The sequence below is a fragment of the Spea bombifrons genome, chromosome 12 (assembly GCF_027358695.1).
Source record: "Spea bombifrons isolate aSpeBom1 chromosome 12, aSpeBom1.2.pri, whole genome shotgun sequence".
NCBI lineage: Eukaryota > Metazoa > Chordata > Amphibia > Anura > Pelobatidae > Spea > Spea bombifrons.
The window spans coordinates 7,779,604-7,801,187 of NC_071098.1; the positions used below are offsets into that span (position 1 = coordinate 7,779,604).

Genomic DNA, 21,584 nt, shown 5'->3' on the forward strand with positions numbered 1-21,584 from the left:
GACTCGATGTCTCTGGGGGGAAGCCCTACTTCCCTGGGTCTCTGGTCAGTTTCTTCTTTCTCCGGACAAAGGAACAGTGTTTGGCCACACCCACTCCCCACCCACTCCCCACCCACATCCAACCCCCTAAAGGCTGCCTGGAACTAGCCTAGCACCTACATGTAACTACCCCTAAAACTTTACAAAACCACTCTCCCAGAAGAGGGAAAGCTCCCACAAACCATGGGAAGTTCCCAGGAATTTGTAAAACAAGGGAAAGCAACACAAAAGTAAAATATAAAAGGGAGAAGATAAAAAACCTATAAAGACAAATAAGAGGAGGGGCAATCAGGAAAGGGGAATTAAACTGGAGAAAGCCAGGACATCCATATTTAATGCATGTTCGCCCAGGCTTGGTTATCCAAAGCGGTCAGTTTCTTCATATCTACTGGATGGTTTTTGGGTGACCCTCTCTGGCCTTAGACACCTTAAAGCCGAATGTAGTAAACACCTCCTCCTGCATTCTATTGTTTGGCACAATAAAGGAAGATAAAGACTTGTTAGTAACAGAAATAGAATAAGCGCTTTTTAAGTGAATAAATACAACAAGCCCAGATCAGTCAAGCTGAGCTATGAAAGGAATTATTGTTATAGAGAAATTCATAGAAAAATATATAAAAAAAAAAGAAAAATAGAAAAGGACTTTGCCTTAAATCTGAAATTGCCAGGGAATGGAGAGTCGGAAGATTTATACTGCGTCTGATGGGAAGATAGCATATTTTTCCGCGTGATGAACTAAATGCCACATCAGCCAAAATACCTTCACTTCATTTTTCATACATAAAGATGTGGAAATATTTTCCCAGGCAAGTAAAAATCTCCTCTTTGTGAAAGCCTGGTCGCTCTGCACAAGTTACAGTAAAGGTTAATCCCAAACAAGAGACAAGGGGCACAGAAACAGACAAAGACCATCATAGAGTCTACATTCAATGGTTGTTTTCATAATTGTTTGAATAATGTAAATTATCATTGTGCTGCCATGTTTGAGAGTTTCAGGAGGACATTTCTCTCTTTTCTTTGCTTTTCTCTTCCTTCCTTTCTTTCTTTTTTTTTTTTTTGCTCACGATTCTTTTCATTTTTGTCTCATCTCTTTTATGTGCTTCATAGGCCGATTTCTTCCCATCCGAATCAGTTTTTTTTTGTGGGAACAATGGGATATATGAGTGTTGAGGGGGCAGTCAAAGAATACAGCTCTTGTTGTACACTCCGTCACTTGACATTGATTAATGAGGGTGCGCACATGGGCAGAATATGTGAGAGAAAAGGGGAAATGAGAAGACCCGAGGGCACCGGAGGGAGGCGAGCGCCGATCATCGAGGGAACAGGCGGCAGTAGGGCCACTTGCTACTGGGAAATACTTTGAACAGGAAGGCTGATCGTGTAATGTTGCATAGCCTTAGGATCGATATTGATACAAAAGGTTACAACCTTGCTTCAGATCAGTCCGCTGCACTGAATATTATCCCTTTAAGGGTACATGCGAAAGAATGTAATAAATATACTCCTACGGTGTCCTAGCTAATCTTGTGTGTAATTTGTGTAAGAAAATAATTTATCTTGAGCTGGTCAAAGGCGTTAACGTAACCGACATTAAAGGTAAACATAAGTGAGGACTCATATGCAGCCTGATAAATATACGTATGGTATATAATATTTAGGGTTATTGATATTGGGTCGATCCTCGAGATGCCGTAGTGCCGTAGTGACCAATGGATTATTCCTGGTGACTGCGCCACTCCACTTGTTGTCATGGTGATAAAGCCACTTTTCAACCAATTTAAATGCATAACTCCCATTGAGCATAAGGATGCAGAATTTGCTAATTATTAAATGTAATCTGTATTGACTAAAAAGGCATCTACCAAAGGTGCAAAAACATTTTAGCCCCTTAAGGACAATGGGCGGTCCCTAAACCCATTGAAAACAATGCATTTTGAGCCTGTACATGTACAGGCGTTGTCATTAAGGGGTTAAAAAATGACAATAAATGAATAAATGGGCCTCTTGCAAATGATAAACCCATTCTGAGTCCATTACAAACATTCTATAGTAGTGGCTCGTTAATGGCGGCTACCAAAGGGCGCTATTCCAAGCAGTGATTTCAGTTGTGATATACCGAGGAGAAAGACACCAAAGAGGCCGCTCAGATACCATTAACTCTCCAGGCTGACAGTGAGAATGTGCCCATTTACCTTGAGATAGGGGTAAAAACCCAGAGCACAGGTATACCGATGACCCCCCTATCCGATCCAAGTCCATTTGTGACTGCCTTAAAAAATAAAAGACCTTAACTATTTCAATGCTGATATAAAAATAGGGGGGGGGGTGTTTTGAACAAAGCTTCTGTCCAATTTGCTCTTTTGGGCATTGTAAAAACTGGCCTCATTCCCAGTATATCACTCTGACATTGAATAAGGTCAATTGCAGAATAGTTCTTTAGTAGCCCTGATGGGTTTTCATGAGTAAGTGAATGGAGTGCAAATTAGCCAAAGTTGTCAAAAGCTTTTTTACTGTCACTCTAAATCTGTTAGTCCATAGACAAAAATGGAAATTAACCCACTTGGCGCTGGATCATGGTACAGACTTACCTTGTTCATTATTTTAAAGCAATACTAAACTTCCCCATCCTTTCAAAAGAATTGTATCCCACCTTGATTTTTAATAAAACAGTTATAATATGGTGATTGTGATGTATTTCTGCTTAGTGCTATACAAATAAAATTAATGTGTACATTTCTTAATGCTGTACACGTGTTACTATGCAATAATACGCCAGTGGGGTATACACACAGGCATGCATACCTCCCAGCTTCTACCTCCGGCGACGGAGCTTGGAAGGCACAGCGTCACTCAAACTGGTAGCACTACTACAGACACCAGAGAATGACATTTGAAAAAGTGAGACAGAGATAGAGCTCATTGGGGCGTAGAATGGCAAAAAGCAAGACAGTTGGGAGGTATGCATGGGGGAGGGAGTCACTCATACCTTAGTTTAGCTAAATTTAGGAAAAACAAGCCAAAACTCACTAGCTTAACTTACATCTTGGGGTTCTAGCAAGTTGTGTAACTCCACCAAAATGTTAATCTACTATATGTATTGGGACATAAGTATTGGGACACCTGACCATTACAACAACAGGGACCTTTATGACATTGCATTCTAAATACATCGACATTAATATGAAGTTTGCAGCTATAACAGCTTCTACTCTTCTGGGAAGGCTTTCCACAAAATTTTGGGGAGTTTCTATGGGGATTTTTGCCCATTCATCCAGTAGAGCATTTGATGAGAAGGCCTGGGTCGAAGTCTCCATTCCAAAGGTGTTCCATAGGGCTAAGCTCAGAATTTAAACAGAAGGGAAACCATACTGCATTCATGCCCATTTCACCCCAAAAAGTTATAAAATACTTTACAGCTGGAGCAGGACAGCGACAGAATATGAGTAAACGTGGTTGGGGCAAGTCTTCAGAACACGGCATGTTGTGGAACATCACAGAAAATAAATAAAATCACCGCCATGTTGGAAATGAAATCAAAGATTACATATAATATGTTTTGGACCGACTGCCAGGTTTGGGGGGGAATCAGCAACACCGAAGTATAGATCTGCTTGTCTTATGTCCGAAACTGGCTGACATCCCCTTTACAACATGAAGTCCCAGAATGATTATGAGTAATAGATTGGATAATGTACTGGGGACACTGGGGGGCTATGAAATAAAGACATTCGAATAGATTCTGAAAAATAATATTTAAGAATATGAATTACTTATTTTTCCAACATACTTTAATATAGATTTAAGACGCTGCCGTCTGCCTAGTTATTTGCAATTGAACAAGTAGATTCTCTTGAACACTGCTTATGTTTCTGTTGCTAAGCGAGTTTCCATGATTAGGGGATTGAAATGGGTTCTTTTATGGATAACATAGAGAAGCCATGGGTTAACAGTTAATGATTCTGTTCCCAAACTTGTTAGGCTGAACTGAATAATCTGTTTTTTTCTTTTTTTTACACGGTAAAGTTGGCAGCTGGCACCAAGCCAAGGCTGTGGGATAATGTTAGTTATAGACATGACCTCAGTGCATAATATCAGCGATTAGAACAAAAATAATAATCAAAGGAAGCGACGATAAAGAACTCAAACATACAAAAGATATTTACGAGTGAGTTGCGATCATTAAGAAACTGGTTGTTTTTTTTTTGTTTCATGTGATTAAAGTTTCACTCTTAATGGTATATTTTTAATCCTTGTATGCTTTAGTGATACATATTCTCGGACCTCGCTTGTATTTATGCCGCTGCGGAATTTTGGATGAGTGAATGTGGAAAATCATCTTGTATATACAAACAATATAAAAAAATACATGTTTTCAAAGGAAGACTCTGTGGGAGCCCATGTGAAATCATCTAACAAAACATTTAGCAAATGTTCCAAATTTATACAATAAAAAAGGGAAAATTGTTATATTGGTAAGATGGCTCTGTGCGAAAACACTATATTTAGCAGATATGGCCCAAAATACTGCTGCTAACGATTTATTTTCTATAGGGTTGTCTAATGATTTTTGGATAGTGTATGACCTGATAAAAACTATTTTATAACTATTTATAACTAGCTATTATATTTGCATGATATTTTATGTGTTGGTCTGTGACCCTCAACGAGGTCTCTGTTGTCCACCATTTTTTTATTATATTTTACCATTAATGCAAAAACTTTTCAAACCAATGAAATTCTTAAATTTTAAAGTTATCTTTGAATAGTATATTGTCTTTTATATCAGAAAAGAACTTTGAATTTTACCAGAAAATAAAAATTACATAAACTTTTCACGATCATGGTGATCTTTTATTGGACTAATTTACTTATTTGCATTCATATCTATTCATTTCTTTTTGCAAATAGCTAATTAAAATATGTACGCCAGGGACCTAACCACTAATATTTTTTTCCTTTTACTAAAAAGTCGGCTTGGCTTGTTATCCATGCCTTTTTTTTCTTCTTTTTTTTATTCCATAGAAGAAAGAGGATCAATGCCAACATTTAATTAATACTATGTACAACATCCTAATCACACACAGACTTTCCCCCGCACAACAAAAAAACAAACCAATGATTCTTTTGCAATTTGACCAAGTTTAAATTACCATAATCACCAATCAAGTGTTTTTACTTGTATATAAAATAGCTACTGTTTTACAGTGACACTTGAATTAATTGCAGTAACTATTGAAACCAGACTTCAACCGTGTTATTAATGCAATTATTTGTTAAGGACAGGTGGCGCGATTGGACTTCACTTTAGTAAAGCAGTATACTAAATAATGATACATTTACCTATATTGGGCATATTTTTATTTTTCATGAAAATGCATGTTATTATCAGTAATATTTTTTGGTAATAACTCTAGTCCTTGTCTGGCGGTTTACAGTTCAGCCACAAGCAAGTCACAAATGTTTCACATAAGTGAGCTGTAAATACGTCCTGATGTAAAAAGAATCGTGAAAAATATTTAGACTCAAATCATATGATTTATAAGTGATGGTATGCCCTGACTCGATATAAATCCACTGCCATATGTTAGAGTTTAGGTAAAAAGTGAACACTTCTACCCATTTCATTGAAGATAAAGAGCTCAGAATTCTTTCATGCATTGTGAATGGTCTACCTAATTTAATTTGAATTGTATCCTAACCTTCACTTCCCCTGTGCTTCCTTACCTCATTCAGGGCATTCTGACTTCAGTTAATTCACTAACAATCGCAGCTGGTCCTTCTCATTTCCCCTTTCTTAAACACATTGTCCTGAAGAACGTCTGTGGAACTATGTGCTCCCAGCTACACCACCATTGTCCTCCCCAATTAACCTACTGCTGAGTTGGCTGGTCATTCTCCATCCATTTCCCTACACATCCTCCTGTTATCAGACTCTTGATTCTCTTTTTAATAAACTCCGTAAAGGCCGGCCAAGGTAAGAACATTCATATTTCAAATTCTAAATACAAAAGCTTTTTAAAAAAATTTTTTTACCTTGTTGCACACCTTAAAATAAACTGACTTTGCATTGTAAATCCTCAATGTTCAACTATTAGTCTTCAAGATATTTAATTATTAAATTAACCCATTAGAGAGTAGGTTCTCACCCTATTGAGAGTGTGCCTTGACGTGGCGGGTGAGCTTAATTATGCTTTGGCCAATTCATATAACCAAAACCTCTCATTTATATTATGTTTATATATTTGTTGCCAACTTTATTAGGGTAAGAAGCGCAGACAGTTTTTGGTTTTTGTATTAAATTAACCCCTTGTTGTATTGGTAACCACTTCTCTCTAGATCTATGAATAGGTGGACCATGCTCACAGAGAAGTGCAAGGAGAAGACCTCCCTTCTCCCACAAGGGATCCACGGACAATCCTCGTCTCCCCTCTTAATCAGACAGATCATGTACAGGTGGTAAGTGGGCAATATCCAGAGATGCTGCTCCAACTTTTGTAGGGCACAGGCAGTCCACTGGTTGGTGACACTTTCTGCCTAGTCTTAGGTTTGATTTTTTTTAATAAAACAATGGAAAACGTAAAGCCAAGTTATCAGAAAGAGGGGCAAGAAAAAAAAAACGAAGAGCAACAGTTCTTACAGTACATATATTCAAGGGGTATGACAAAACTACAATTGACAGACTAAGACAAACCGAGATATTGGGTATGAAGTATGAAGATGATTTCATATGAAATTACAGATTATATTTAAAATACAGCAATGTTTCCAACAGCAGTATTCTGGACATTTCAACAGATTTAAAATTAACATTATTTGTGACATTTTTAAAACAAGAACTTAGGCCTGAGCTATGGGGCACCATTCTATATAGAATCATTTTTTTTAATTTTTAGTATTACTAGAATGTGTCTCTGAGCATTTACTGACCATAAGAAAAACATGTAAAAAATCTGAATATAAAATAGTGAAAAAATATGAAATGTGTTTAAAAACCTCAGTTTTTAGTTGATCAGAATTTTAAAAAATGGGGAAAAAAGAGAATATATTTCCAGGTAAATCAAATTTGTGCACGGCCCCAACTTCATTAACTATCCCACAGAGACAGTATTCCATGTACACAGCTCATGCCTATTATCCTGTGAGTGAAAGAAATTCCATGCCTGGACAGAGTTAAAAACTAGAGGATTACTTGCATTTTCCAATAAACCTATAGAAATAGGAAGAGGTGTGCACTTTGCCAAAAGGCTTAGATGTAAATCAGTACCAGTGGGGGGTAAAAGGCGTGGGCTTGGAAGGCAAGACAGAATTTCGACTTGATTCACCAAAAGTGTGTTTGTGTAAAAGGAAGAGTGAGAATGAGACAAGCAGACAGATGGAGGCAGACAGGTTTCACTGCATTATGAAGACAAAACACATTTGAGTTTCCCTTAAAATAAACCTTTGGAAAGCCCTGTACAAAGCACATGAGAGGGCTGGCAAGGGGGGCAGGGACTACTCTCATCTGAACATTCTAGGCCACCACCTAAATCTTTTTTGTGCCCTGCTTGCAATTCCACAAGTCTCCACTGGGGTAGCCTAGAATAACAAGGACTTTTACATTTAAATGAATGGATTCTGTATCCCTTTTGTTTATTAATGTATTAATTTCTCTTTGAAACACACATGATGTTAGCAACTACTTAAATAGAATAATAATAATAATAATAATTGCTGCAATAAATATTCCGTATTGTTGCGGTCTTTTACACATCACATTATGAAAGTATACTGTGAAATATTTCTTATTTATATCCTTTATAAGAAGCAGGATAGTCATTAACTGACCTTCTCTCTTCTAAATGGCTAAAAGTACTATTATTTATTTAACATGGGAGAAATTGGACTTTTATGACAGTATTTTATAGAGGCAGGAAATGGATATGGAGTCTTTAGTCGAAGTTGATACCTTTTATTGGGTCAACGTAGAAATAGATTAAGAATCAAATACGCTTTCAGCACCTAAGACGTTTCTTCTTAAAACGGAAGGATTGGTTTCAAGAAGAGAACTCTGATAGATAATTCCATCAGAAGAAGAGATCTCTGAGGTCTGAAACTCGTATGTAACTCGAGTTACATAAAGAGTCCGCTATAGAGAAGGGCAAACTGGAAAAGGAAGCATCAGGCTAAGTCAGGTGTGGGGTTTAGCCAAGTTCCGCTTGGCAGGTCATGGCCATTAACAATAGAAGAACACCTTGCCACCGGAAATGGAAGTTCTGCTCAACGCCAGTTCTAGCTCTACTCTTATCCACACTCTTCCTTAAACACCAAGGCCACTCAGCCCAAGCATTTTAGGATACCCAGTGGAGCTTTCTCGCCCTACCTTTAGAAAAGGGATACACACATTAAATTAGGTTATTGACACTGTGGCTTTTTTTCCATGTTAAAATGCTTTCAAGTCAACCCGATTAAGGTAATCCAGTACTGTGATGCAATTTGTAAAGACATGATGTTTTTTTCTCTTTCTTATATTTTGTGCAGAAGTACAGTCTCTCGTTTCTTCAGAAAGAAGCTTTAATCTATTACCAAAATGGGAAAAAAAAATTTTTATAAGAGAAAAGGGCGTGAGAGACAAGACTTTGAGAACTACCCAGGAGATACAGAGCCTGCTGACCTATAGAATGCTTCAGATTGAAGTTAAATACAATTTAATAGCACAAATTCCTGAAATTCAGGACATAATCCAGAGTCTTTGTATCTTTGATGATAATGATTGCCATGAGAAGTCAATGCCAGTTATTTCAGGCTAATTAGTTGAGATGTCCTGGGTGGACATAATAGTTTTTTTTCGCAGAAAGCTATTCAAAGCGATACCGATAAAATCTTCATCTTAAATGTGCATGAAACGGTATCGCAATAAATTGTCTCATGGATTGAGAGATACACCATAAGGAGTATCGGTGGCTTTGAATTTGCTTGATGAATCATATAAAAATCTTCTGGAAAGGGAAGTTATAAGAACAAAAAGATAATGTATCTAGAAGATAATGTAGATACTTTAAGCTATTTCGGGATATAAAATGACATGGCTTCTTTAGACTCAAATTATTACGTCTTTCTCCATATTGCCTAAAGGACCCCTATGTGATCTAACAGAGATTTCACTCACTACCTTGTACATCACAAAATAGAAGGATTGCAGGATTTCCTACTGTACAAAGGGTAGCTCCCTAAGGTCATATGTCATATGTTTTGTCTTTTCGTATCTTCATGGCATTTTATCCCGACTGTTTCTCCAACGGATGTATAAATAAATCAAATTTATTTTATAGTAATAATTGCGAAAACATAGCAAGTAGGTTAATAAAGTTTTGCAGGTCGAATAAAAGATAACTTCAAAAATACCTGGGAACTTCCCAGGGCAGGCTAGCCAGAGAAGCTTTCTGGAGGGGCAGGGCTAATCACAGATGGAGGCGGAGTTAGATATTTGTATAGGTGAGGCTAGAATTGTGTAAGGTTGGGCATTGCTCCAAACAGCATTATGTTGGTGGGGGTCAAAGAGGGCAGGGGAGTTGGCATGGCCAAACGCCGCCCCCTTGCCTGGAGGGCTAGGGAACTGACCTGGAGACTCTAGGTCAAACCTGGGAATATTCCCAGATATGGTTATAAACCAATTCTGTAGCGCAGGTTCTGAATGTAGATCTAAACACTACTTCTGTTTTATTAGGCTGAGTTAAATAACCATATCTGAGTCCAGGACCTTCCACCTCTCGTGACTTCAATCAGTAGCTAACAGTGTCTCAAACTATTCTTAAAACACCAGACTCATTCCTGACCATCAAGATCTGCAGCTCCATCCTTTAACATTCCATTTAAAATTACCCCGGTTCCCAAAAAGCTCTAGTTTACAAAAATACATATTAATTTCTTCATAAAACAAGTGTGATCGAGCAGTTTACCAATTGTTGTATTCTCTGACTCCCTCCACTGAAATACTTTTCGTTCATTCTCCTCTTCCTAAACAGAAGAACAATTGAAAAGGCAGCAGGAGGAAAAAAATAAATAAATCTTAGTCTCACTTGTAACAATCACGTTGGGTATTGACTGTCTTCCGGAGAATAACGTAACTGCTTCTCCACTCCACTTGTCTTCAGCAAACAGTTTTGAAGTTTGGGAGCCTAAGCACTTATGGTCATTTACAGCTTACATCTCAGTAAATCCAGAAGGTGTTTGTTGAAAAAAAAAGGACTACCAAAGCATCTTAATCTTCCTGCTCATTCATGCTCTCTATAATGTACTTTCAGGCCTCTGCTGAGAGCCTGCCCTGAAACTAGGTCTGATAAATTAGTCTGGAGAGAAACAAGGCAGATTCTGCTTGTAAAAGGTCGTTTCAACTTTGTTCTGGGTGAAGGTTTATCTTGACTGCAGCTGTGACAGACAATGCCCTGGTTCTAAATGGCTGGAAATCCTTGCTCTGCTTATGAGAGTACCGCGTTCATAATGCAGAATTAACTCCGCTAAGATCTAAACAGAAAGAAAGGCATATAGATTTTATGCAAAGAATGAGTTCGGAAGGATGGCACCGTAATTAAGATAATTTAGCTGTAATTTTCATATGTCGCCGTGACATGAATAGTATATAATAAGCATGGATTATAGTCCAGCATGAATCCCTGTTTTCTTTTATAAATATGATCTAGTCTGATAAGATTGTTTACATCCTTAACCCTTTCAGTGGGTCAGAATACATTTCTTTCCATTGAAAGGACGAGACTGTTTTCATAGTTTTATTATTATGTTTAGGTTTAAGAATTTTTTTCGGGAGAATTAAAGCTATTATAAGCTATGATAGAATGGCAAAAAATTAAATGAAATATTTTTTCATGGTTAATTCCCCATATATGCAAAACCAAATAACAAAAGTAAGAAAATGTGTGCTTGTACATACAGGAATATTGCAAATGCCCGCCCAGGACTACAACTCTCATCATCTTTCTTGCTGAAGGAGATATGACTTGCACTGCACAAATGCTCATAAGCTTGTTTCTTTATGTGCTTGTGCTCTCTAAGGGTTAAAGATGTACAGTAGGTTGGTACTGTATATATATGGACACTTTTGCGCCTCTGCTTTTTGGCATTCAGGGGTTGTCAGAAACCGGTTACTTAGCCTGTTAATTCATACTTATACAGCTATGAGCATTTACAATATATTTATTAACCCCTGAAAATACCAGATTGTGAACATATGGGCCACAGGGGGCTAATCTATCAGTTCATATAAGAGCTATGATTACGACACAGAACAAGCAGAAGTAAAACATTTTGCTATATAAAAGTATCCCAGTTATGGCCATACAACTAAATCAGATAAACTTTTTTTAACTTAAGAGCATTTGGTGTTGTACCATAAACGCTGGTCTGGTTGGCTGATCTTATCATCGGGAGACTTGTTAAGGTCCTACTGTATGCATGTTTGCGGTCTAGGCTAATGCATACTCTGAAATAGCTTTTCAGGGTTTTCCATATTTACCTGTATGATTTTATGCTGAGAGCTACTTTTATATCTGATATTATCTGCCGTGTGGGTTTTTAGGAATTTTATTGCAATGTGGGGAGAAGTGGCTATAGCCTTCCGTTTAAAAAAAAAAATTAAATAAAAACAATTTGTAAACAAAAACTTTTTTTACCATTTTCAGAAAATGGCACTTTACTTCATTTTATCCACAAGCCTATGAATCTATTGTCATACAAACATAACACAAGAGAAGAAAGAGATCAAACTCCTTACAAGATTCACGGTAACAGACATGCCTAAGATGTAAATATTATCAATTTACGCTTTAAATCATACTATAGAAATTTAGTACAAGCATGTATTCAAATACTTTAATTAGACGTTTAAGTATTTTCTAAAAAAAAAAACTAAAAAACAAAAACAAAAAAAACCCCTCTATGTATATAAATATTCAGCAGCCCTTCAATTAGTCTTGTGCTTCCAAATGGGACAACGCTTTTAATTTTTAAAGCAAGTTGAAACAGCCTTTAGTGCTGTGGCTCTTTGGTGTGTATATAAAAATGGAGCTTTTTGCACATAGCACAGACCTAGCCTTTGTTTGTTCATCTCACTCCAAGGTGCATGCCTGTGATCAATGCAAACACATTAAACTTTTTTTTTTTTTTTTTTTTTTTTTTTAGAGAACATCATTACCTGCTTGGAACTTGATTAAACTCGCCAGATACCACTTATCCAGGTGTCTACAAGTGATTCTCATATGTTTATTTTTCAGAGAGAATTCCAAATGCTGGAAGCGAATTAAATATTTGTAAGGATGTATTGGCTCGGTTGGTGTTTTATTTAGATATTATTTTGATGATCTTGGTACCTAAAAGCTTAGGGTTAATTTTTAAGGAAAATGGACCTGCTTAACTCTGAGTCCAAATAGATTGCCTATTATACAGCACAGCGGAATAAGATGGTGCTATATAAATCAATAAGTAATAGATGTACATAGCTCAGAACTTCCAAGAGTAGGATCATGGTGGGCTACCCAGAGCGCTCCCTTTTCTGATGAGTGGCTTTGTGAAGGGGCAAGGCTACCACATGTAGCCCCAGATGGCCTTTAGTGAGTTAACAATATGAAGGGAGTGGGTGGGGAGTAGAGTGGGGAAGGGGTGGTGAGTGTGTGGGGAAGGGGTGGTAAGTGGGTGGGGAGTAGGTGTGACCAAACACCACTCCCCTGCCTTGATAATTAAAAAAGTCACCCATAGACTCAGCAAAGCTTCCCCCGGAGACTCCGGGTCAAACCTGGAAACTTCCCAGCTATGAGAAATCGTCACACCAAGATAGACGCTTGTAGGTTAAGGACATAAATAAAAGGAGGGTAATTTATTGATACCATATTCCTATCTATATATACGCATGCATAAAGCATGTTTTAACTTTAAGTTTATTTCAAATTATTAAACATCCAAGTAACCAAGGTTAGTGCGACATGATTCACACAGTGGTCACTAAGAGGTGGAAAATTCCTAATGCCTATGAGCCAATTAAATATATAGTCTTCCCGTGTGCTCCTTCAATCTTTTTCTGTTTTCACAATTTCTACGTTTGTTTTTATCCAGATCTGGGGTTATTTCCAAGTACAGTCATTCTTCCTAGGGAGGAAGATGATAAAACACTTTTAAAAGGACTTGGTATGCACTGATGACTCCTAAAATACGAATAGAAAATATTTATTTCCTTCTGTCTTGAGTGAGTAAGAAGGATCTATTTAAAGTCTAAGAACTCATCTCCATTACTCCTGACTTATTCCCGCTTATGGAAATAATATTATGATTTAACTGTGGAACTCTTACTCATATTTTCATAGAGGTATTTCGGATCTGTCTGCAGGCAAAACATCTCATTAACCTCTTTACAACTCTTTCTAAAGTTTCCAACCTAAAGGGAAATATCCCACCATAGTTTTTTTTTTTTTTAACGGTGCCACTAAAACAGTCCCTAATAATCGTTGCTAGTTTTAATGAAATAGTGTTTTTGACTAATTGTATAATTTCAATATTTAGAATGTTGATTTTTTTTGTCTCCGTCCTTCTAGATAAAACTGATAAGACTTCGCTTCAACCTTAAGGACAATCATTTGACTAAAAAGGTCCAAAGCAAAAATATTACCGCCAATAAAAAAATCACAATCATACTCCGACATTAGAAGTGTTATTTATTTAAAGTTTATAGATTAGTTTAAAATTTTAAGCAATATCAAAAATAATTATTAAAAATGCTTGTTTTTTGTCACATCTCCACTTCCTTTATAAAAAGTACTCCGTTCTTATTTCTTTCTTTATTCCTTTATCTCTTTTTCTTTCTTTCTTTCTTGCTCTTTTTCTATCTTTCTTTTTTTTATGTTTTCTCCTTGCTCTGAACCCTTCCAACTGCCTGATGTTGAATGAATTATAGCATATAGACCCATTCATTCTGAGGCAGTAATTTTCTCTTAGTTGTCAATGACTGCCATCTTTTAATTAGCAAAATAAACAGTGCTATGATAAATGCCATTATTTACTCAAGAAATGATCAAAATCATTGTTTTTTTTTGCTCCACGGGGGCAATAAACTGAAAATGTTGTGTGATTTATTCAAGACCCTTTGACTCTGTGTGTACTGTGTCAGCAGGCAGGCATGCATAAATTCAATCACATTTCACAAAATAAAAAAGGCCTCTTTAATGTGGATGCATCTTTTCTTAACATATTACACACCCGAAGCCATTTCGAAAAATTTCATTTACAGAGTAACAGGGATCCAATGATTATTTCCAAATGATTTCCCTTTAGAAAAAAAAAAAAAAAGAAATATAAACCAATAATATTCTATTAAGTCTGAGAAGGTTTGGTAAAGTAATCATTTTCAAGGTATATTCTATATATTTATTATTAAGATTTATCTAAAATCATCTCATTTTGTTTCACTGGACATTAATATTAATCAGTCAATAATTAAAAGCTAAAAATAAAATATAAAATATATAAAATATATAAAAAACTATTTATAATAATAATAAATAATAATAATAAATAATATTTTTTTTTTTTTTTAGTAAAATCTGAACAAGCATTAATTAAAAATTATTTTGAGGTCCAGGATTTCGAAATTTGTGATTGTTCTGGTGGACAAGTCTGGGAGATTTTATTAACAAATAAACATTTCTTGTTTCTATGAATAGAGAAACTATAGCGTTTTCTTTTCTCTCTGGAAAACCTGTCAAATTTGCCCCTCTCTTTGGGACTGTCTTTTCGCAACAAGTCGTATATGAGGTCTTTTGCGGACACGTTTCAAATTCAGATAGTAAATTCCGAAATGACGAAAAGTAATTAATTCACGATTAATTTGGTTTTGAAGGCTCAGCTGGTATTTGCAGAAATATTTATTAAAAATAAAACGGAACGATAAAGATCAACAGTATTTTTTCTCTATTTTTGGCAAATGGCAGACAGCGCTTACATTTTAATAATTAATCAAATGGTATGTTTTAAGTTGGTTAGGTTTCAAGATGCATTTTTTTTATTTTACATATGCAGAAAGAGGGCTTTAAGATAAAGGATGAGGCACAAAGCAAGCAATCTATCTAAATGAAATGTGAATGCGAGGCCAAAATGATAATGATTGGGTGGGTCCGTGATTGTGTTTGAGGACGTTAGCGCAAGGGCAAATAATTCTAACTACTGTTATAAAAGGTAGCTGTCAGGTCAGGATCAGAGAACAAAGAAATGCCACAAAACATGAGGAACACCATGGAGAGAGAAAGTATTCTCACGTACACCAAAAATAAATATTATAACAAAGTCAACATAATGGCAAATAACAGAAACTACCCGTACCAGGCTTGAGGTTCAATGACTAATAGAGATATGGAACATTACTTTAAAATAAAAAGGTAAATATAGCCGTGTATTAGGATAAGATACAAGGAAAGTTGTCTCAAGGTCACTCAAATGCATATTCCTTGTCCAGTTCCCTCAAAATGCGATTAACGCAGAGTGACGTAGCCTGGCCTAGGTTGACTAGGCCTAGGGGAAGAGGTTCAGGGCGGTGGCAGCCCTTCTACTCCATACAGGGAGCCTCATACCCCCTACAACACCACTACTCAATGGGCCGGCTAAAAGGATATCACTGATCTCCCCAACTGGCCCATGAACACTACTGAGGTCCTCCATCGTTTGCTTCTGCGTGGTGGCGGCTGGGGGCCACTGCTCTGCGTGAGGCCTAAGGGCAAGTTCAATATTTTCATGTGAATATATTTTAGGATAAATAAATACATTTAGCGCCATTAAGCGTTATTAAGGTTGGGTGGAGGAACTGGGAGAATGTTTTAGTACAGGAAACTAATTGAAATGCTTCATTTGACACCTTTTATAACAGTCACTGATGTAAACAATCTCATAATTTTGAGTAAATGAGGTTAGTTATGGCACTTATGTTGTAACTTTTGAAAAACCTGGACAAAAGACACAATTCACGCTCTTAGTATAAATGCGCTCTCTTTTTATAAGAGATGGTCCTGGAGACACACAACTCAATGAACCCCAATGACTAAAATTATCTTCTGTAGAGGGTTTGGTATTTCTGTGATAACTATTCAAATAAGATAGAACAATATTTTTTTTTTTCACTGATAGAAATCCTTTTAAACCACAATCCTTGGTCACGATCTGTGAAGTCTTTTGAAGTTCTTTGGCAAATGTGCCGAAGGTGTTTACTCTCACTCACCTCTGCAGTGCAAACATTGAGAAGTCACTTGTATCTTAACTCTGAGTCATTAGAACATCCATCAGATCAAGCCTAGACAGGGCCTTTGTGCAAAATGTAAATGACAAAGCCAGCGCAAGTTCATTTATTTTTAGTTTATTTTTATATCACATGTATGTTGGCTACGAGGGGTCAAATGTGAATGTGATTTATATACCTTGTGGTTTATATAGTATTAATAAAACCATATAATTCCTAGAATAGTGAAGCCTTTCAACCGCAAGATAAGTCCGGCCTACAATAGTAGGTGACCTGTATCTCGCTAGTTCCAACTGTCGCTAACCTGAAGCTCCATGGATGCTTAACCGGTTGGGTGATCTTCATGTGAGTTTCAGTTAAATGACAGAGGGCTGCTGATTTGTACATGTTTTATAAAGAAATGTAGATAATATTTCCTATGGCTTCAGGAGACCACCAAGTCAACTAGAGCTGACAACTTTACATACAGATGGAGATGCCATCAGTATTACGTCATACGTCTGCCTATCCTATGCATGCTTACTGCCACCACCCCCCCCCTCAAAAAACAGGCATTGTTTTATCCAGTTACTATTATGCAATTGAGAAGAAAGTGGACAACAGTTAAATGTCCTATGATGGGGCTCACACAAGTGTGGCGCCCTGACCATTCCAGAAAGACGTTTCCAAAATACCTGGAGGAAGAAAAGATAAGTACCTCTTACATAGTTATGAGTTTATTTCCAACACCAGTACATGATTGTGTTGAATTCATCATCGACTATGAATGAACAACCTTAGCGAGCTTCTCGCCCAAATAGAGCCTTAAAACGTGAGTAGTTGTTATGGATAGAGTTCCTGAATGTTCTCCTACCAACCTCAAGTTGGCCCTTTATATTGCATAATGACATCAGCAAGTTGAAATGGCCAACTGTTCTATAAACACCTGTAAATACCTCAGGATCTGAAATAAAATATTACTGTGTTGCAGGTTAGTTTTTATTCCTTCTATTTTTACAATATAGGATACGCACTTGAAAATGACAAAGAGAATATTATATGATTTAAATTCTTTAGTTCCGGAATGGAATAATCCATCAAGAAAATCTATTTGAATTATTGACTTGATTTTAAATGAATGTTGCATAAAGGTCAGTATATTTACAGTTTGATCAGTGGTCAGATGGGCAGCGCTGAGTATTTTAATTTAATCTTTTAAGTGCTTGATGTGAAACGCACCTTGTTTGTCGCCCTTTCTTATGCCTTGGAACGCCATGAGTTTTTGGGGGGTTTACACCAACCGCAGGTTTAATGGACAGATATTCAAGATTAAACATCTGAGTATTCAGCTTCCCAGATAATGTTTTTCATGCTCAAACACAGAAGTTAAAACTTCTACTTGAGTACAGGTGACTCAGTAGATATAAGTCTAATAAGGACCCAGTTATTGAATCTTTAGATTTAAAGGGTGGGTCATTAAAGGGTCTCATTTTATGTATTGTACTCAAATTGTGCATTCGTGTAATTACAAGGGGCTCATGTATCAAAAGATCACGTTTGTCTTGGATTTTCTAATCGTCACAACCTGATCCTCCGTTGGTAGTTTACATATTATTATTAAAGCTAAAAGCATGAAGATAATTTATTTCCAATTGTGGGTACCCATTGATTTGACATTTTCTCTTTACTTTAAATTATAGCCCGCGTCATACGCATTTCACAGCCTGCACTAAAGATTAGAAAAAAAAAATAGCAACAAAAAAGATGAGTTTTATTCACACAGGTTTTATAGAGGTATAACAAGTGCATCATCTAACCATGAAATGACTGTAATGAGTTTTAAGTAAATAGTTTGTATTGTAATACATATATAAATGGGAAAGGTAGGGGCATTGAATGAGAAATCCCCCAGGCTAAGCATCTTTCCGCTGAGATACCGGGAGAATAAATTGTGTATACTGCTCATGCCTCGGTACGAATAACAGTTTTGCGTGAACCTGGTCTTTAAAATGGTAAACATCAATCAAACGCACAGGCATTTAAATTTTAGATTACCTGTGATGCTAAAGTTAACCGTTTCAGTGCAAGGACCCAGCAAGACAAAAGTCTTTCGGACGGCAATGGGAATATAGTCATGGACGTCTATCACATTTTTATTTTCACATATATTGTGCTAATGTTTAATTGTTCCCCTTTCTGGACGAATCAGTTATTTTACTTTGTACATTAAAATAATTATACTATTGCAAATGGAATGGTTAAGTACATTTTAGGTTTTCAAAGAACTTAATAAGGATCTATACGAGTACTAAATAAAAATAAGTTTATAATAATGAATGATATAAAACCATACAAGAGTGATTTCATTGGAAGTTTAGGTCCTTGGTATTTGTAGTATGTTTTATAAAATCATTTTAGAACCTAATGTTATAACTAAAGCAGATCCGATGGGTTAGATTTTGAAACTGTTGATAAATGAAATAAAATATTGACATATTAGAACCTATTGCAGAACTTGTATCAAGCGTTATGACAAACCTTAACATGTTTTCTGAACACCACAATATAATTACAAGACATAAATATCAAGCCGGAATAAACCGACTCCCACCCATATCCTTCAGCTTTGGGCCATTTTCTGCCGAGTCAACTTTTCTAAAACCATAATAGAGAAGACAAAAGCTGTGATTAATTAGGCAGAGATTTGACTTACTTCCCATCCTAGATTGGATTCCTTTAATGTGGTCTTTTGCATCATGATGTATGGCCCAAGTCTTTCACCCACTTCAAGCTTCTTTTTGGCCCATATACCCAGACCAGCTCCTGGAGTCGAAGATTCTCTGAGTTCAAAGTCAGGTGGGATTGGAATGTCATCTGGAATGTATACAGGAGCTTCGTAAGGTGAACCTTCCTTTGGGGTAAAGTCTTCACTGTTTGGAAATGGAGAGGGAGGTCCTACAGGAATGGGTGACATGATGCTGTCCTCGGTTTCTTCTTCTGCACTTTCACCAGCAAGGAGATCCGAGTCTGGCTCATACATATTATTTACAAGGTCACTGTCACCTAAAAGAGAAAGGGACACAATTGTATTTAGGTACATTTTGTGGTTATTTCAATATCACATGAACTTTAGAGCCCTACTATATAACTGTAGCTCTCGATAACCAGCCAGATGCCAACTGAAGCTCTCTAATCACTCATCACAGCAGCGGCACAAGTATCCCTGCTCCCACTAGACCACCAAGAACCAGAGGTCATGGTATGGGGCTTTTGGGACATGTGGGACATCCACCTTAGATACAGCACTGACCCCAATGCTGTTCCAGGGCCCTGACAGTTTTTTACCCCAGTTCCATATCATCCTAAAATTTGTTGAATGATCCTCATCCTTTAAGTGGACATTTAAATCAGCCTCCTTTAATTGTTCAATAAGGCTGCCTATGCAGCATTGAAAGAAATACAGTTGTGTTGCCCGTGAGAGAATGATGAGTAGATACAGAGATTTAGTGCAATTTGTACGTATTTTACTGTAACTTGCAATCCCAACACAGGCCTACAATCACTGTTAACCAGGCTGCCATTATGGCTGGAGTGTTTCTAATCACTGCTTCATAACTTGTTCTGAGGTTATGCCAAGAACATGACTTTTTATGACTTTGGAAATCCTTGAAACACAACAGTATGTTATTTTCTTGTGTTATAAACCTGCATTTCATGACTTTGGTTACACAGCTGAGAGGTATGGGTTAATGATTTTACTAATGGCCCCACTACATGAAAGCCGGCTGTATGTATGCATCAATGTATAGATCAATGTATACATATATCTATATGTGTCTGTGTGTGTATTTATATATCATTCTAGCTTTGGCCTTGTGTTGAGCTCAGAATAAATTAAAAAAGGCTTGCCAATAACTAAATTGGCAAAAAGACTCACACGAAGAGTAGAATTTCATTTATGCCCCCACCCCTGTTACCCGTCACACTATTTTCATTACAAAATGCAATAAATGCTCGTTTTCATAGGCTGATGATGTTAAGTCCCCTTAGAATACCGGCGTATCGGCTGATATGTATAGTTTCTGCTGAAAGAATGAATATCGCTGTGTTCTGTCACTCTAGACATTCAAAGTAAAAGCCCATTAGAACTGTCTATTAATGCAGAGGTGATTGGGATTCTGCTTGCATTCCTGCTCAAGATTCTACGAAGAATGTGAAACAAAACACAGCTCTCCGACTCTACGAGAGGTTGGGACAGTGTAAGGGACAGATTTGTCTTCTTTCAAACACAGAGGCAGCATGACTGCCCTCATACTGAACAGTAGTTTCCACTATGATAACAAGAACAACAACTGCTTCATTGTGGGGCGAGAGAAACGGAGAGGACTCCCATGGTGTATATTAATGATTGACCTCTGATGTAATCCAAGTGAGGATAGCACCCAGCAAAAATTGCAGTTTTCACTTGTACAAAGATTTTTTTTTTTTGCATGCGTGCCAAGTTGGAAACAGAAACTTTCATGGGACTTAGACGCAACAGCTTGTTAGCTTAACGATACACTATGTGCCTTTTAAATGATAAAAAAATAAATAAAACAACAATATATGTCATCTCTTTATAAAATACATTGGCAACGAATGTGTCCAGGCAATTTCTACACAGCCACGTAGAGTTTGCAAAATATAAGCCAAAGCCTGAATATTCATTTTCAAATGTAGAGAAAATGAGGAAGATGTAGGAAATTATGGTAATTTGGAGAAATAGCTCTCAAATCCCTACAGGCTATGTCCAAATATTATAAAGTTATCTGAAATATGTTTAGCAGGGGTTGAAGAACAAGCAGACTGGACTATAGCTCCCATCATCATCGTCTACCAAAAAGAACTAGGTAACTTTTCTGGCCAAACTATAGCTCTACGCATCTAACCAAACCTCGGAGCTTCCAAAGAGTGGTCATCCCCAAGTGCGCTCCGTCTGGCAACTCACATCAAAGCCAAAAGGGGGCAGACCAGAGCTGATGGGTATGGCTGGCGTACCAGATAAAGGATAAAAAACCCAGAAAATAGGTGAAATTAGCCAGTAGGTGAAAGAGTGGATGGATCAAGACACCACAACCAGCAGCAATGATGAATATTTCTCCAGAGACACAAAAATGATCATATACCCTAAGCAAATACACAGAATTCCAAGTTATGCCTAAAATATGACCTGAAAAAACACACATACTACTGGGATCTGAACAACACTATAACTCACTCCCACCCCCAAAATTTGTAACTATTATAGGACTGCCATTTAAGCTAC

At 36.9% G+C, this 21,584-nt stretch overlaps 1 protein-coding gene across 1 annotated transcript in view; it reads right to left on the reverse strand.

Moving 5' to 3' along the window:
* The window catches only part of PRDM16 (PR/SET domain 16), a 269,442-nt gene that overhangs the window by 162,309 nt on the left and 85,549 nt on the right, over nt 1-21,584 (reverse strand). Inside the window, exon 2 of the mRNA XM_053452677.1 lies at nt 18,993-19,342. Coding sequence (XP_053308652.1) covers nt 18,993-19,342 — 350 coding nt within the window. The remainder of the gene's footprint in view (nt 1-18,992; nt 19,343-21,584) is intronic.